This window comes from Athene cunicularia (assembly GCF_003259725.1).
Source record: "Athene cunicularia isolate RWA chromosome 13 unlocalized genomic scaffold, athCun1 chr13_part1, whole genome shotgun sequence".
In the NCBI taxonomy this organism is placed as follows: Eukaryota; Metazoa; Chordata; class Aves; order Strigiformes; family Strigidae; genus Athene; species Athene cunicularia.
The window spans coordinates 12,289,266-12,301,354 of NW_020799117.1; the positions used below are offsets into that span (position 1 = coordinate 12,289,266).

General features: G+C 44.8%; 1 protein-coding gene across 1 annotated transcript in view; it reads left to right on the forward strand.

The window, feature by feature from the left end:
• The window catches only part of HTR4 (5-hydroxytryptamine receptor 4), a 100,443-nt gene that overhangs the window by 34,101 nt on the left and 54,253 nt on the right, over window positions 1-12,089 (forward strand). Inside the window, exons 4-5 of the mRNA XM_026858461.1 lie at window positions 5,333-5,486; window positions 7,435-8,003. Coding sequence (XP_026714262.1) covers window positions 5,333-5,486; window positions 7,435-8,003 — 723 coding nt within the window. The remainder of the gene's footprint in view (window positions 1-5,332; window positions 5,487-7,434; window positions 8,004-12,089) is intronic.

The window sequence follows — 12,089 nt, forward strand, 5'->3', positions numbered from 1 at the left end:
ACCAGTGAGATACTTTAATTTTTCTCCAAGGGCAAGAAATTATCTAATGGAGCTAAGTTAATTATATTTCTGTAATTCTCAGACAGCAAGGAAAGAGCAGCGGTGTGGTTAGAGCATCACTGATCCCGAGGCAGGAGCTGAGGACTCCAGGACTGCTCTCTGGAGATGTGCCCAGGGCAGCTTTTCCACTGCCATGGTCTTGAGGAGGCACTTGGATGTCCAGGCTGATGGGTGGCCAAATGTGCTGGCTGCTCTATCACTGCTTGCTTCTCTTTAACCACAGAAACTGGTGGATGTTAATGTTACTGGCTCAGCTGGTTATCTAGATTCTTGGACCTTTGATTTCATTCTTGACCATAGATCTCGTACACAAGTGGAGTCTCATCGTGTTGGTGCTTGAGTATGCAGACAGCCACTACCACAAATAGCTGTCCTTGCCATGGGCCGCCGCTAAATTGTGCTGCTGTCAGATCTAGATCACCCGTGTGTTGAAATGCAATGCTAATTTTCAGCCTCACTCTTTCTTGTCTACAAGAACCTAGAAGGTATAAACTTGTAATAACTGCAGGTGTCATCACTTAAAAGTTGATGTGCTTTTCAAGAATCTTTTTTTTCTATTTGTTTCCTGGAGGAAAGGCAGGATGTGATACAGGGCATGTGCATACATGTGTGTGCATGTATGCATAGGATTTTTCATAGAGGCAAAACGACAACAAAACCCCATGTTTTACACCACTTATATTTCCACAAAAGCCTTGGGCCAACACAGCAGTTTCAACATTCAGTTGTACAAGGCAAGAATAAACTGAGGTTCATTTTCTGTCTGTTTTCTCTTTGGCTTCACAGCTTCCCTCTTATCTGTCATCTCCAGTCTTCACATATGCAAAAGTTTAACATTAGGCAAGCTGTCCATGATCCTACTGCTGAGGATTGTGATACTATGTCTTCTCTACCCGAAGTGCTGAAGGCTGTTAGGTACAAATGTGTTGCTGATGTACAGTTCATCAAGCATTTATATCTGCTTTCTGGTTTTATGTGTAACACTGGCTGTAAAGATGAGCTCGCCGGCAGGCAAAGCGCCAGTCCTGTTGGGAAAGGATAAAACATTTTGTTCTTAGCATAAACTTACAGACACTGTGTATGTGAGTGACTGTGGCAGCTCCTGCTGGTGATGCCTGTAGGAGTATGGAGAAGATTGCTCCACAGACTGGGGCACTGAGTCACTGAACTTTGGGCATTTTTTGTAGCTTTTGTGAACATAATAGAGGTGCATCTGCATCCTCTTGGAGATCCTGGGAGAGTGTTCGTAACACTCTTGGGAACTGATCCACTTGGCTTTCGTTGGAACATCATCCACATCATTGGAACTTCCACTGGAAGACCAGGGAGCATCACATTCGTGTTCCTTGAGACAGAGTCTGGCCACCACAGTGTTTCACAAGCCACCAAGTGATTGCTGGGCAGGTCACAAATCCTCAGTAGCCAGACATACCTGCACTGGCCATAAGAGGCATAAGTAAGGCCATAGGAGTTGTAGATTTCTTGTTTTGAGCCATCTGTAAAATGTTAGCACTTCATTCATGTGGCAAATGTCTGATATGGGAAAGAAGTATTATAATAACCTTTGCTTTACGGAGCTACTTGGAAGATCTACAGCTCCAGGAAGGGATTCTTGTATTTCCCCTTCAGCAAAGAATGTCATAACAGAGGTGGAGGAGAGAATGCATTTCGCATCATCTGCTCTGCTGTAGGTAACAGGCAAGCGAACATTTTCAAGGAATTGCAGAAACATGGGTCTTGAATGATAATAGTACGAATTAATATTTAATTAAACTTGGACATCGTATTAATCATGTGTTCATATTACATTTTATATTCATCCATCACACTGTCGTACCAGTACATAATAGATATTCTTTATGAGCACAGGAAAACAGCTTTAGCTTGAAAGGAAGCATAAATGTAGAATAAGAAAATGTCTTTATTTCAGCTTTTGACTAAAACTATTGATAATCTTAGATATAATTACTTTTAGTGAATAAATAGCTGCTTAAATGCGCAAACTATCACATAAATCAATTCACCAGCTACTGCAAAAATTGGTGCAACTTCAATGACTTCCGTTAGCATACACAGATTTCTATTTCTGATTCTTGGGGCCATTGAATGGAAATCCTGCTGAGCTACGGAAAAGGGGACGGTGTGCTTCTCTGCCTCCCTCACCATCAGCAAAATTGTCACCCACACTCCGATTGCGGAACCTTGTTACCAATAACAGTCTAGGTCAGGAGGAACCCAGCTTGAATTTCTGAACACAAGGGAAGTCATGGTAGCTGCAGTTAGCAAAAAAAAAAATAAAAAATCTTTTGATATGTAAGTGGAGGAAAATTGCTGCTGAATCACTGGGAGGGAAGAAATATGAGATCTTAAGATGTCATTTTTACAGGCATAATTTTTACTCTAATGGCCTTTAATAGCATGTACAAGTCAGTGTAATGCTGTCAGCTGCAGCAGAGATAGAAGTACAGAAATGTAATAACTCAAACTGCTTGGAAGAATTGTTTTCCTGCTGTAGTTAATTAGTAATGTATCGTGGTTTTCCTTTTCTGTTTGCTTATTCAACTTGTGAAATGGTAGCTGGTGTCTTGCCTGTTCTTTCCCATTTATTTATTGAATTTCTTCTTTTACCCTTTCTGCAAATAAATGTAGTCTCTGATTACTTGCAGTAACTTGCCATCGGGCACATCACAGGAATCCTTTGATGTCCGGCACTGGGTAGCACTTTCCAGTAGGTGTCTCTCAGATAGTAAACAATAAAATATGCCAGATATATCTCCTTTGTGTATAAAAGTCAGAAGAGCAGTTGCACATAATGCCAAGAGGAGCACTGTCTGTCCTAATAAGCAGCCAAAAACATTACTGAAAATACCTGTTTGAATTCAAAGGTCAGTTTATTTCCTGCGGGAAAGAAATCTGGAGAGCAGGGGGAAATCCAAATGCAGTAAGCTCTAGCAGCACAGAACAAAGTTGTACAAACACATTGTGGCTGTCATGAGGAAGGTAGTTATCCCAGGAACGAAAGAAATATTTATTCTATCCTCTGAAATCATTAAGATATTGAAATCTGACTGATGGTCCTCATGGTCTGATGGAAAAATGTAAGTTGGAAAGGCTGGAGGGCTCTGATCCAGTCCTCTTTTCTAAACAGGACCAAACTCAAATCTATTGTTTTCTATTGTAGATTATTCAGCTTCTCCTTCTCCCTCAGGGAAGGGATGCGAGGGCCTTGTTAGTGGGGACAGGAATCAGACCCACTGACTGCTGTGGCTGTTTGCATGAGCTCCGTGAGAGGAACATTTCACCCAATGCTCTAAAAGAACAGTTACTGTCAAACATGCCATTTCTTTGAAAGTGAAACTTTTCAGAGGAACAGGCTGATTTTCATGCATACATGAAATCAGAAGAGAATGTAGAAATGATCAAATTGAAACAGTTGAATGCTTGTTTCAACATTTTTCCCTGGTGACATTTTGAATCTTGTTTCAAAGAGACTTTTAAAAAATGTTTTCTTTTGACACTTTGATATAATTTCAACCCTTTGTGTGGAATATATAATCTGATTTATCAAAATAAAGAAATTCGATTGACTCCACATGACTCCACAAAAAGCAATTCAGTTGACTCCACATGGCTACAGAAGTCTTTAAAAAAATTTGGAAATTCTTAGATTTTTGTGCCTGTTTAGCAGAAGCCTTTTGTTTCCCACTCAAATGATGAAATAAATGGCATACCTCAAGGATACCTCTCTACCATATACACATAAAACTCTGTGTAGTCACATATGTCTTATTTTAATATGCTGCTGGCACTTAGAAATTCTCACAGTCATCTCCTCAGGTTAGTGGTCCAGCTTTGGTGTGTGTTTGCTAATTTAATGTCTCTAATTCATGATTCTGCTGACCTCATAAAATCAACTGTTATAGTCATTCAACAGTGAGGCTCTCTATGTACATGTTATACTTTGATGTTGAGGCTTGACTCAAAGAAACCGCTGACAGAGATCATTCATTCCCATTATAAATAGTTATTGAAATTGTGGCCACTTCTTCAATGCAGTGCTCATTTCCTGTGGGACACCCTATTGCATAGTTTCTCTGCTTACCAAATCTGGAAACTACACCTACCATTATTATTCATTCACTAAGAAAATGGCACATAACTGAATGATGTATTTAGTTATTTAGAAGACCTAAAAATTTATGGACACTTCTGTGTTTCTGGACCCCTGTTTCTTCTCACAGCTGTGGGGACATCAGTACTGGCCAGTTTCTACAAAGTGTGCTGAAATCCAAAATCTAAAGATCGAAAACATTTCACTGGGAACCTGAGACAGACTTTCAGGTCAAGACCACCAAATATCTGCAACAGGATGATATGGTTGCTGATCTTCTATGCTTATGGGCATATTTTAATTTCAGAGCAAGGAGATTTCCCGTTTTAGGTTTGATACACCTTCCTGATGTAGAAACTTGCTAGCAGGTGGGTAGCACGGGGACCAAACAAACAGAATCTCTTTGAGAAGACATTTTTAGTCGTCACAGCCAGTTGTTATTCTAAGAGCAGGGACCTGTTGTACGATAAATACGTTGGATGGATCAGGAGGAGAAAGGAAAGCACAGGGCACATCCCTTTGACAGTGAAAAGACTAGAAGCCTGGTGCACACATTTGCCCTGTCCTATTGGCAGAAGGTTAAAGCACAGCTGGACAAGAAGCTGATTCCTGGGTGGTAGAAAGGGAGCTTGGTTATGAAAAAACACACTTCATTTTACATTTTCACAGCTTTGAAACACTTTGTGAATTTGCAATAACACCTTTGGTAGTCTTGTCAAAATAAGTGTCCATTGCAGTTAGGAAAACCCCAACATTTACTCAGTTATGGCTGAAGGAAGGTGGATTCATTCATTGTAGTAAGGAGGGTGTAGACAGCTTTGTGACTAAGTGCACCAGGAGGGGAGGGCTGCATATGATGTCACTCCCTTGCTCTGCAACCTCAGACAAACCACAGCATTAATCTGTGCCTCATTTTCCCTAGCTGGAAAACAGAAAATACTGGCTTTCCCCTGCAAGGCACTATGAAACCTTATTTACTCATGCTGTGAAAATATCCTGAGCTCCTTGTGTGAGAGGCAGTCAATGGAAATAGGCTATAGACTTATTTTTTTCTTTATTTTGAAAGGCAGGAGAAATAAGCTGGAGAAAATGCTTTACAGTTTTTTGAAGACATGAAAGTCTCCTTTGATGAGAGTTGTTCTCTCACTTTTCTCCTTGCAGGTACTATGCTATCTGCTGCCAGCCTCTGGTTTACAGAAACAAGATGACTCCATTGCGCATCGCCGTAATGCTTGGAGGGTGCTGGGTAATCCCAACATTTATTTCTTTCCTCCCTATCATGCAAGGCTGGAATAGCATTGGCATCATTGATCTGGTGAGTGGCTAAGGAGGTACACCAACCTGCTATCAAATATATTTGGTGCTCTATATTCTTCTTTTAAAAACAATATTCAGAGAAAAGAAGGCAAGAGAGGCTGAAGAAGCAGCTTCTTGTTACCAATGCAGAGGGGCTGCTGAATTTCTGGAGAGTGCCTTTAAGGGGGTTTGAAATGACTCTGTCCTGGAAGGACTGTCACAAAGACAGTGGTGGCTCTGGGAGAGAATTTTACCCACGTCTTCTAATCAGTTCAGTGAGTAGTCCTTTGAAAGGACAAGCCCCAGCTGGCTCCCAATGGTCACCTCAGGAGTCCTCGGTTCCCCTTGGCCTCTGCAGCTCTTGGGGAGTGCTGGCCACTGCTGGCTGAGCCCGGTGGTCCTTCCTTGTCATACTAGTGACTTGTTTGGAGAGCTGGGAAACCCAGAGTTCCCCAGAAGGAATGCTGCTTTGGGCCAGTCCCATCAATATTCCCTGTCTTGGTGTGAGCCTTGAATGTGGGGGAGAAGATGAAGTTCCCCCATACAAGTAATTTCAGCAGGAGTCAGTTTTTCCCACCGCAGTCTGGCTGTGCTTGCAGGATCCCATTTGCAGGGCAAGGAGTTAAGAGCTGCAGATATGCTCTTCTTCCAAGCTGGCAATGCAGGGGTTAAAAAATGGCAAACTGTGAAAGCACCTTATGTAGAAGAGCTTGTTTAAAGAAATGTGGCATCTTCTATGCCAAGTCTCAGTCAAGGAGATATCAATCTTTTTGGCTCATGGAGAGTAACAGGTGCAAGCTGCCAAGCCTCCAGACAAGGTGATAAAGCCAAAATTGCTTCCAGACAAGCACGTTTAGGACATGCAGCTGGTAGAAAAGGGAGGAGCATTTTGTTTAGCAAACCATGTCAGGTATCTGATTTCTTCCACTCATTTTTTTGCCCCCACCTTTTCAGAAAAGACTTGACACCCATCTGTCTGTACCAGACTTTATAAACACCAGTGCAAGCCCTGCCCTTCCTTGTCACTTGCTGACGTTCACTGTGCAGTAGATGCATGCTGAGAGGTAGTGCAAGGTTCAAACACCACCTAGTGAAAATGCTTCATAGTTTATTTTAGAGGTAAACATCCTTACTTGCTCAGTTTATATAAATAAATTTAAACAAATAATTGAAATAATTTAATAAATAATTTTGATATTATAGTTTTATATAGGAGACAGGGTTATTTTCTTCTTGGAGTAAACACCAGAAATTATGGGTCTGTTGGATCTGCAGTGATACTGTTTTGTAGCAAGAATAGCCTCAGAGAAATGCTGTCTGTCCCTGTTATGCCCACTGCTCCCCAAACTCACATGCAAGACCCCTTTCTTCCTCTCTGTTTCCATTACAAGTCATGGACCAGATCTCAGCCTACAGACTCAGCCTTCAGACTTCTCCTGCCAGGGCTGCTGCCCACAGCCCCTGTGCCTGGGAAGCTCAGTGCCACCCCCAGCCTGGAGCTGCCTGCAGATGCTGCAGCCCTGTCCCTTCTCTGTCCATCTGGTCCTTCTCTAAGACCCCAGTGGGACTTGGCTGTGTGAAACTTGTGCATCCTTGGTGTAAAACCACAGCTTGATAGACAGCAATGAGCACTGCAAAAAAGCATGGCATGGAGTGAAGTTACTCCCCTTCGCTGTGTCTGAACTGAGAATTCACTGCCCAGGTTGAGGCATGCTGTAGGATGCCGGAGCTGCAACATGGGCTGGTTCTGCAGACCTGGGGACCAGTAGGACTGGAGAGCCCCTGTTGTCAGCACAGGCAGGAGGGGCAGCAGCGGGTAAGGCAGGTACCATCGGTGGGAGAGGAGAGGGAGGAGAGAGAATTGGAATGCGGTGGTGAGGTATCCTAGCAAACAGAATGCTGGCATCAGAGGAGCAATGCTGAACTTCTTCCCTTCTTTGTCCTTGTCCTTCCTCTCCATGCCCCAGATCCAGCAAAGGCAGTTCAACAAGGCTTCCAACTCCACTTACTGCATATTCATGGTCAACAAGCCATACGCCATTACCTGCTCCGTGGTGGCCTTCTACATTCCCTTCCTCTTGATGGTGCTGGCCTACTACCGCATCTACGTCACGGCCAGGGAGCACGCCCGACAGATCCGGGTGCTGCAGCGTGCGGGGGCCCCCACCGACGGCCGGCAGCACCACCCGGACCAGCACAGCACGCACCGCATGAAGACTGAGACCAAAGCTGCCAAGACCCTGTGCATCATCATGGGATGCTTCTGCTTGTGCTGGGCCCCCTTCTTTATCACAAACATAGTGGACCCTTTCATAAACTACACGGTGCCAGGAAAGCTGTGGACAGCTTTCCTGTGGCTGGGCTACATCAATTCAGGGTTGAACCCTTTCCTCTACGCCTTCCTGAACAAGTCTTTCAGACGTGCCTTCCTCATCATCCTGTGCTGTGGTGATGAGCGATACCGAAGGCCTTCCATCTTGGGGCAGACGGTCCCCTGTTCCACCACCACAATAAATGGGTCAACTCATGTACTAAGGTGAGTGTTTATCAGGTACTGAAAGATGCCTGGAGTCACTAGAAAGAGTACTTCTACAGAGTTTTTGTAAGGGATTGGTTTCACTTTGCCTTTGAAATATATGATGGATTAATTGTTTAAAAAGAGACAGTGCAAGAGAAGTGTCCAGAAATCCTTAGGGGGCTCAAAAAAATAGTAGATAAGTTTAGAGTTTAGACGTGTGCAGTTTCTCCAGAGGTGTGTTCATGAAAGAGCTGGGACAATGCAGAAGTCATTATGCATTTTGGCAAGTGGTGCTGTTTGGTCTGGGTGCAGCAGCTAGACTCCACAGGGAGCACCTTGAGGGAAGCTGCCCACTCCCATCTTCTCTAGCAAAGGGATCCTGACCCCCGTTGCCCCCTCTAAGGTTCTGCCTTTGTAGCCCCACCAGCCACTGCTGCATCTTCTGAACTAATGAGAGGTAAAGGATGAACTTCCCCAAATTGCTTGCCCCGCCTGGGGCACTTCAATGGCTCTCTGAGAGGAGGGATACTTGCTGTGGTGTTTTAACAGTTCAGAAAATGCTGGGGTGTCTGCCCTTTACTGTAACCCAGTCAAAGCCTTCCCCTGTGCAAAGCAGTGACACCCAGCTCTGTGGGAGCCCTGGGAGCTGAGCGTGCCTCACATGGGCTACAGAACATAGTCCTGGTGGTTGGCAGTTTGAGGTCCCAGTGCATTTGAACCCCATGCCTCACACACCCCACCTTTCACTGAGTACCACAGTGTTCATTGCAAGAGAGAGTGTGTGGGCTGTGTGCTGTGGGGATACAGAGGGGTTTGGAGGGCTCTGTGGTATCAGGCACTCTCTCCTGTCTTCTTCTCCCTGAGCAGAGAGGTGGGAGGCAGAGCACGGGAGGAAGACAGGGAAGAACAATTATCTCCCATAATATCAGAACAAACTGCAATCTTTAAAAAAACCCATAGATGTTTCTATGCAACTGTCTAGAGGAGAGTTGGTTCTTTCAGTAGATTAATTCATGGCTCTTCACATGCAGATGAGGACTTGGTAACCACGTTTGTGTTCAGAGCTGAACCAATCCAGAGACTAAATCAGACACTGAGCACTTCCTAGCTGAGTTTGATCTGCTGGTTGCCAGCTCCCTTCTGCAACGATCTCTGAAGTTTTGGAAAGAATCCTGAGCTGTATAATGGATGGGAGACGAGGCAGTGCTTGTCACAACCTTAAGATAGACCTCTCGAGCGTTTTAAGTCATGAAGGACATTACAGCATATTTACCTTCTGCTGATTAAAAACTGTTTGCGGGCTGTGGTCCCAGAGCCTTCTGTCTGTGATGGATGCGTGCTATGTTCAGCCTGTGTTTCTATCAGAGTTGTGCTCCCGGGACAAGCCAGATGCTCCTCTGCTGCAGTTAGGAGGATCAAGAGAGCAGCCCTTGTTGGATGCAGTGCGCCATCCCGCAGCGAGCAAGCTGGTCCCTCTGGCTGGGAAGCTGCAGGGGCAAATGCTGGAAATTCATCCCTGCATGGAGAAGGAGAGGAAGGGCTCTCTCCCATCCCTGGTTAACCGGGGCCAGCCCGGTGCCTAAACACAAAGAAAGAGAGAGTGGTGTCTATTTTGGCTAATAAGCACAGCAACAAGATACCTCTTGTTAATTATACAAGGCAGAGAGACAACAGGGAGCCTCTCTTAGGTGTGGGTTTGAGATGTGGAGGGCAGGGAGCATGTCAGCGCAGAAAGTGAATTCCTTCAGTCCATGCGGATGTTTGACCTCCAAGTGTTGCAGATGGCGGTGCCAGTGCCTCCTCGTGTCTCCAAGTTGTCTCTCTGCTTTTTCAGATAAATCTGCTCTGTTTTATCTTGCTGTGGGACCTCATCATCCTGCCTGTGCCCTGTGGGACAGGCAGGCTTAGGCCAGCACTGCCCTGGGGATGCTGGATGGCAGAGATGGGCTCCTCAGCGAGCGAGCAGTCAGGGGGGCTTTGCACACCTCCAGGAGGGCTGAGCTGCTAGGGGTTTCTTTCATTCTGTTCTGAGTGTCCCTGAGCTGACAAACTCCTCATTCAGAGCCTTTTTTTAAACAAATCGATGTCCCTGCGATGGCCAAAGCAAATGTGGAGTCACCTTCCCACCAAAGCTAGAGGTGGCTGTGATCTTGGCCACCCTGGCCAACTGGGGAGGCTCTGGTGGACTGCAGTAAATGGTGGATCCCAGCATGGAGATAAGGCTTTCCTCCCTCCTACCTGTACCACTCCGTTCCCACATACAAGTTATCCATGGAAATGTATAACAATCCGGTCAGTATAGATGTTAACAACTATTATAAAAGGCCCCATAAGAACCAAATCTGCATAGGGCATCTTGTCCACTTCTAGCCTTTGTGAGTACTTTTATGGATAAGAGCATGTTGCCTCTCTTCAGCATAGTACATGTGCAAGTCAGGTTATCTTCTGCCTTTCCAATATTGCTCCAGCGCTGCAGAAGAAACTTACCTCCCACTGCCACATCCCCTCCTTCCTCTGCATGTCAGAGGGATGCAGCTCTGCACAGTAGCACTTCAGAGAGCAATTATTTTCTGTTTTCCTCAGCTTTGTAACCGATGAGAAAAGCGTGACTTCTTTCCCTGCTGCAGATTATGCACTGATGATGATATAGGTGTGGGGATTAAAGCAAAACCAACTAATTGCAGTCTTTGGGTAGTTAATCTCGCTTGAGGAATTTTATTTCTTCAGTGCTTCTCTCTTAAATACAAAAAAGTTTGGACCCAGCATGGCTGGAAGAGAAATTTAGTGATGCAGGTTCTGTCAAGATGTACATTTCTTTACTAGCTTGGAAATACAATGGGTTTGCGCACAGCAGCTGAAATATTGAAACCTTCCTGTATGAGTTGGCTTCATACCAGCCCAGCTGAGAAGCTGCACAGGGGCTGGGCCTGGTTCACACACTTCTTTTCCAACCTCAAATCTGTTTCTTTCTGACCAAGAGCTTCAGCAAATGGGGAAGTTGTGCAAGTTGTGCATTTTACAGCTGCTTTTTGTACCCTGGCAGTGAGAGCACTGAAGAGAAGGACAGACCTTGTGCTGAACCTAGGGCAGGGTTCCTCCCCCAAAACCCACAGACATCTGCAATTTTGTATTAAACTGATGTGAGTCATTTAGCCTCAAAGGGAGTGGTTGACAGTAGGTCTGGGATTTCTAATTCCTCTCCACTTCCAATCTTGAGAAGATCTGAACTTTCCTTCAGCTCTACCTGTCCAAATCATTCTGTCCTTGCTCAGAATCATCTCATCGGTGCGTTTGCACATGCAAGAATATGTTTGTCACTGTTAAAATTCAGGCTTGTGCTCTTGGATGCATCTGACCTGTGAGAGTGCCTTCCAGGAAAGAAAGGCATTTCATCTTTTTTTCTTCTGATAACTTTAGTGTCATAATGTTCTGACATTCCCATTTTGGGATTTTTCGCATTTATATTAGGAATGGGAAAAAAAGAAGAAGGAGGAGCAGAGTGCCGTGAGAAGAGGCAGATGCCCTCACCACACACAGACTGAGAGACCGCTTGGGAGACAGTTCTCATTCCTTTTATTTTTCAAGGGATCTGTGAAGACTGTGGTACTCTGGGTGACCCAGGCAGGGAGAGACTTTTTACAGCACACCTGGGGCCAGACACAACCACAGTGGCGATGGGGTAAGGGAGGAGACTGCACAGTGACTCGACCATGATTGTAGGGTGACCATGGCTTTCTTAATCCCCTGGCAACCACCCCACTTCATCCCTAAATTATGAACCAGAAGATGGGGAAAGGATTTCCCGTCGCCCATTTTGTTCTTGAACTTGCCATCAGCTGGTAGGAGAGCCACCTCTTCCTTGGGAGAGGTAAAGATGTGGCACAAAATGTGTTTTGAAGATGTCACAAACAGCCGGGGGATAGGATTTGGTTAGAGCTGGACCTATGTGTACAATGGGAAAGAATATTAGAATTAAATATTCATCTTTCAAAGAAAATTTTGATTTGCCTGTTTTCCAGGTTTGCTTTCTGCAAGTGTAGGAATTGCCAGAAGCCCTTTTTCCCCCCCTGGGTATTCACCTATTTCAATTCTGATGTGTATCAG